Below are 6,000 nucleotides of genomic sequence, written 5' to 3' on the forward strand. Positions count from 1 at the left end.
GGTTCCTTCAGCTGTGGCTTGATGACCTCCAATTTGATGGTGCCACCACCACTTGGCAGAGCCAGCTGCATGACACCGAGGATCTTTTTTAGCTGTCTGTGAGGGGGTATTCTTCCCACTGACCCCCAATGTAAGGGACATTCTTCCCACTGACCCACCAATGTAAGGGACATTCTTCCCACTGACCCCCAATGTAAGGGACATTCTTCCCACTGACCCACCAATGTAAGGGACATTCTTCCCACTGACCACCAATGTAAGGGACATTCTTCCCACTGATCACCAATGTAAGGGACATTCTTCCCACTGACCCCCAATGTAAGGGACATTCTTCCCACTGACCCCCAATGTAAGGGACATTCTTCCCACTGACCACCAATGTAAGGGACATTCTTCCCACTGACCCCCAATGTAAGGGACATTCTTCCCACTGACCCCCCAATGTAAGGGACATTCTTCCCACTGACCCCCAATGTAAGGGACATTCTTCCCACTGACCACCAATGTAAGGGACATTCTTCCCACTGATCCCCCCCAATGTAAGGGACATTCTTCCCACTGACCCCCCAATGTAAGGGACATTCTTCCCACTGACCACCAATGTAAGGGACATTCTTCCCACTGACCCCCAATGTAAGGGACATTCTTCCCACTGACCCCCAATGTAAGGGACATTCTTCCCACTGACCCCCAATGTAAGGGACATTCTTCCCACTGACCCCCAATGTAAGGGACATTCTTCCCACTGACCCCCCAATGTAAGGGACATTCTTCCCACTGACCCCCCAATGTAAGGGACATTCTTCCCACTGACCCCCCAATGTAAGGGACATTCTTCCCACTGACCCCCAATGTAAGGGACATTCTTCCCACTGACCCCCAATGTAAGGGACATTCTTCCCACTGACCCCCAATGTAAGGGACATTCTTCCCACTGACCCCCAATGTAAGGGACATTCTTCCCACCGACCCCCAATGTAAGGGACATTCTTCCCACTGACCCCCAATGTAAGGGACATTCTTCCCACTGACCCCCAATGTAAGGAACATTCTTCCCACTGACCACAGAGGGGGAGTAGAGTGCAGCCCATGCCATCAAATCCTTACAATGACTCAGGGACTGATCTGAGGACTAATCAGGATTGCAAAACCCACCAATAAAAATCAGAAAGGGGGTAATGTTGGGTAAATCCAATACTGGAAGACCTGCAAGTAAAACCAGCGGTGCAGTGACCTCCCCTCCCCCACACACCATTTTTGGTGACTATTTTTGGAGTCCCAAATTCCACATGGACATCTGAGACATCGAAACGACCCGACATACCAGCAGCTGAGATGGAGCTCTTCAGTTGTTCTTCATGTTGTACTTCTCAGCACTTTTCTCTGCTGTTAGAAACCACGGGGGCCCCACACAGCCAACCTCACAGCCCCCCCCCCCCATTCTCACCTGCCCATTGTACAGCGCCACAGACTATGCAGGAGTTATGAGAACAGGGGGCCCACAGTGCAGCACCCCAGACCAGCGGGACAGAACACGGGAGTCGGAACTACGACCGGCCCACACACATGGGGGGGACACACACACACGGGGGACACACACGGGGGACACACACCACACGGGGGACACACACACACGGGGGACACACACGGGGGACACACACCACACGGGGGGGACACACACACGGGGGACACACACCACACGGGGGACACACACCACACGGGGGACACACACCACACGGGGGACACACACGGGGGGGGGGGGGGGGGGACGGCTCACCTTCTCCAGGTCTTGTAAGGAGAAGACATTGGCGAGGAAGCCATGCTGCTCGGCCTGCTGGGCGATTTCCTCGGCGATAGCCTGCGCCTGTCCCTTCTGCGTCCCGTACAGCAACAGGAACCTCTTCTTACGCATGGCGGAGCTCCACCTGTGCAGGAGGAAAGGAGAGGAAAAGCATTAGAATCCCCCCTACAGCGCCCCCTTCAGTCTTACACCAGAGGAAGCCTTCCCCCCTCCTCTGGAAGACGCCTTCCCCCCTCCCTCTGGAAGACGCCTTCCCCCCTCCCTCTGGAAGACGCCTTCCCCCCTCCCTCTGGAAGACGCCTCACCCCTCCTCTGGAAGACGCCTCCCCCCCTCCCTCTGGAAGACGCCTTACCCCCTCCTCTGGAAGACGCCTCCCCCCTCCTCTGGAAGACGCCTTCCCCTTCAGTCTGGAAGACGCCTTCCCCCCTCCCTCTGGAAGACGCCTTCCCCCCTCCTCTGGAAGACGCCTTCCCCCCTCCTCTGGATGACGCCTTCCCCCCTTATCTGGAAGACGCCTTCCCCCCTTATCTGGAAGACGCCTCCCCCCTCCTCTGGAAGACGCCTTCCCCCCTTATCTGGAAGACGCCTCCCCCTTCCTCTGGAAGACGCCTCCCCCCTCCTCTGGAAGACGCCTTCCCCCCTCATCTGGAAGACGCCTTCCCCCCTTATCTGGAAGACGCCTTCCCCCTTCCTCTGGAAGACGCCTCCCCCTTCCTCTGGAAGACGCCTTCCCCCCTCCTCTGGAAGACGCCTTCCTCCCTCCTCTGGAAGATGCCTTCCCCCCTCCTCTGGAAGACGCCTCCTCCTTCCTCTGGAAGACGCCTCCCCCTTCCTCTGGAAGTCACCTCCCCCCTCCTCTGGAAGACGCCTTCCCCTTCCTCTGGAAGACCCCTTCCCCCCTCCTCTGAAAGGCGCCTCCCCCTTCCTCTGATCTACACAATACCGTCTTGGCTGAGCTGTCCGTGTAGCAATGTTCGGCAGAGGAGCTCAGCTCTGATTTGATGCCTCACCCCTGAGGACTTCAGGCGGCACCCCAGTTGAGAATGGCTGGCAGAGAGTTTGGCCAGCTTTAGACTGACACCACACTATACAATCTGATTGTACAATCTCCTTCAGATCCACCACTGACTATGTAACGCAAAGGCCTGTGTGATTGGATTGTACAATCAAGTTGTAGAGGTAATGGCCAATGGAAAAAGGGGTGATGGGGAATCTCGCCGTTCCTGCCTCCCCCTTTTACAGCTTTACTGGAGCCTCCCCACACCCATCCCGGCCTCACTATTGGATGTTGGAGCTTGTGGGGGAGGGCGGGGGGGGGTACACTTTTCCTGAAAGCTTTCAAAGATTTGTACCCTTTGTGGGACCACTAGTGGGGTTTTTTTGTATTCACCTCCCCCCCCCAGGTAGCGTACATGTCTACAAGAGTCGCACCCTTGCCGGGGGATAAGATCTTGCAGCTTAGGAACCCCTCAGAATCCCAGATTTATGCCAGGGTTGGGGATGCCACAATCTGACTGGGTGGCCAACATGGCCGGGCCAAGGCCGAGGGGTCGGCAAGGGGGAACCAACATGGCCAGGCCTGGGCCGAGGAGTTAGTAAATGAGAAACTGCCATGGCCGGGTGCAGGCCGAAGAGTTGGCAGAAGAAGAACCGTCATAGCCAGGCCTGGGCTGAAGGGTTGGCAGATAAGGAACCGCCTTGGCTGGGTCCAGGCCGAGTGGTTGGCAGAAGAGGAACCACCATGGCCAGGCCTGGGCCAAAGGGTTGGCAGAAGAGGAACCGCCATGGCCAAGCCTGGGCCAAAGGGTTGGCAGAAGAGGAACCGCCATGGCCAAGCCTGGGCCAAAGGGTTGGCAGAAGAGGAACCGCCATGGCCAAGCCTGGGCCAAAGGGTTGGCAGAAGAGGAACCGCCATGGCCAAGCCTGGGCCAAAGGGTTGGCAGAAGAGGAACCGCCATGGCCAAGCCTGGGCCAAAGGGTTGGCAGAAGAGGAACCGCCATGGCCAAGCCTGGGCCAAAGGGTTGGCAGAAGAGGAACCGCCATGGCCAAGCCTGGGCCAAAGGGTTGGCAGAAGAGGAACCGCCATGGCCAAGCCTGGGCCAAAGGGTTGGCAGAAGAGGAACCGCCATGGCCAAGCCTGGGCCAAAGGGTTGGCAGAAGAGGAACCGCCATGGCCAAGCCTGGGCCAAAGGGTTGGCAGAAGAGGAACCGCCATGGCCAAGCCTGGGCCAAAGGGTTGGCAGAAGAGGAACTGCCATGGCCATACCTGGGCCGAAGGGTGGGCAGAAGAGGAACTGCCATGGCCAAGCCTGGGCCAAAGGGTTGGCAGAAGAGGAATTGCCATGGCCAAGCCTGGGCCAAAGGGTTGGCAGAAGAGGAACCGCCATGGCCATACCTGGGCCAAAGAGCTGGCAGAAGAGGAACCGCCATGGCCAGGCCAGGTCCGAAGGGTTGGCAGAAGAGGAATCGCCATGGTTAGAACTGGACCGAAGGGTTGGCAGAAGAGAAAAGGCTATGGCCAGACCTGGACCAAACGGTTGGCAAAAAAGGATCCACCCTATCCGGGCATGGGCCAAAGGGTTGGCAGAAGAGGAACCGCCATGGCCAGACCTGGACCGAAGGGTTGGCAGTCTTGGCTGATTCAGCAGGAGGGGAACGGCAGGACCTGCAACCTATACAGCTGAAGGGTTAACACCTCATGGGGGGAGGGGGGAGGGCCCTTTGGCCTTTTTATCTTGGGTGCTCAAGGACCCTGACCTGGCCCTGGGGTCCCTCAGTACAAACAAAAGGGGGAGGGGCTTTTAGGCTGCACATCAGTCGTTGCGACTCTGCCTGCAGTTCCAAATCGCGTGGCAATCACTGCGCAACGTGCGTTTGGATCCCATTATCCTTCACCATCCCCCCGAACACGATGCGATTGCTGCGCGGCAAACGGCGCCTTTACAAATTCGCCCCAAAAAGGCGCAGGAGCTCAGGGCGGGCCGTGCAAGCGAACGGGCGCCACGTGCGCGTCACTCGGAATCGCGTGCAAATCGCTCAGGCCCTCTGCGCATCCAGCAATTTGGGATCATGGGCGAAATAGCCGCCATTCTGCCCGCGATCCCAAATGGCACTGCAACGCTGTCAAAACGCAGCACGTGTGGTCGGGTGCCGTTCGATTTCAATGCCGCGGTGCGGTTCCGCCGCGATAGATCGCTACGCAATTGCGGCAAAACCGCATCCAGCGAAGCTCGTGGCCCACAAGAAACTCCTGATCCTATTCGGGAGACAAGCTTCACGCCATGCGATTTATCACACGACAGGACTGCGCCGAATACGTGCGCCGCGTTACGACAGCATTTGGGATCGTAGCGCCGATTCCGCCCGCGTTGCGTTTGATGCGTTTCTGATGCGTTTTTTTTTTTTTACATTTTTCTTGTTGCTAGGCAGATTTTAAATGCAAAACGCATCAAAAGCGCAAAAGTCTATAGAACCAAAAAATGCAATGCGTTTGAAAAAGTCCCCGACCCTTTCCAAAAAAATGCAGCGTGGTGAAAACGCGGAGGCGTGAACACGCCCCCGTAGGAAATCGCGTTAAATGGATGTGAACCCGCCCCCGTAGGAAATCGCGGTAAATGGATTGCGGTGCGTTTCCACAAAACGCAACGGAAAACGCATACGTGTGAACCTGGGGTGAGAGCACCAAGCGTCGCGCAATTTTTAATGCCGTTTTGCCGTGCGATTTTTGAATGCATGCGCCCAAACGCGCGCTTTGCAGCAGTTACGCCTGCGATTCCAGATTACCGAGTGCGGATGGGGCCTCGCGTTTTGTCACGCCGCGTTCGGGGCGCCGTGGACGTGTGCGGCGCAATGATTTGGAATGGCGGCGATTCTGCCCGCGATTCCGAATCGGCCATATTGCGGGCTGGCAGAAGACGGGCGGCGCAGGCTCATAGCGAACTTTAGAATTTATAAACGTCTCAACGGCGAAACCGCACGCCGACCAACCGCACAGCAGTTTGCGCAGCGCTGTACAATATAAAGGGACGCAGAAGGAGGAGGAGGGCCTTGGCCATGGAGCTTACAATCTAAAAATCAGAGGACTCACCTCCACCACGGACAGGACGTCTTACGTAACCGGCAACCAATCTGCAGGAAATACCAACCCAGCACATGCTGCACTCCAGAGGGGGAGGAGCCAGCATGACATCCTGATCA

The 6,000-nt window shown here is 57.0% G+C and overlaps 1 protein-coding gene across 1 annotated transcript in view; it reads right to left on the reverse strand.

Annotated features, from left to right (window-relative positions):
- Positions 1 to 5,981, reverse strand: part of LOC149430851 (methionine synthase reductase-like) — a 28,375-nt gene extending 22,394 nt beyond the window's left edge. Inside the window, exons 1-2 of the mRNA XM_089665992.1 lie at positions 5,891 to 5,981; positions 1,778 to 1,925 (exon numbers count right to left, since the gene is read on the reverse strand). Of these exons, the coding sequence (XP_089522118.1) occupies positions 1,778 to 1,912 (135 nt within the window). The 5' untranslated portion in view covers positions 1,913 to 1,925; positions 5,891 to 5,981. The remainder of the gene's footprint in view (positions 1 to 1,777; positions 1,926 to 5,890) is intronic.
- Positions 5,982 to 6,000: the final 19 nt, after the last annotated feature.

This window comes from Staurois parvus, unplaced genomic scaffold (genome assembly GCF_062004578.1).
Source record: "Staurois parvus isolate SC_StPar_1 unplaced genomic scaffold, SC_StPar_1.0 ptg002458l, whole genome shotgun sequence".
NCBI lineage: Eukaryota > Metazoa > Chordata > Amphibia > Anura > Ranidae > Staurois > Staurois parvus.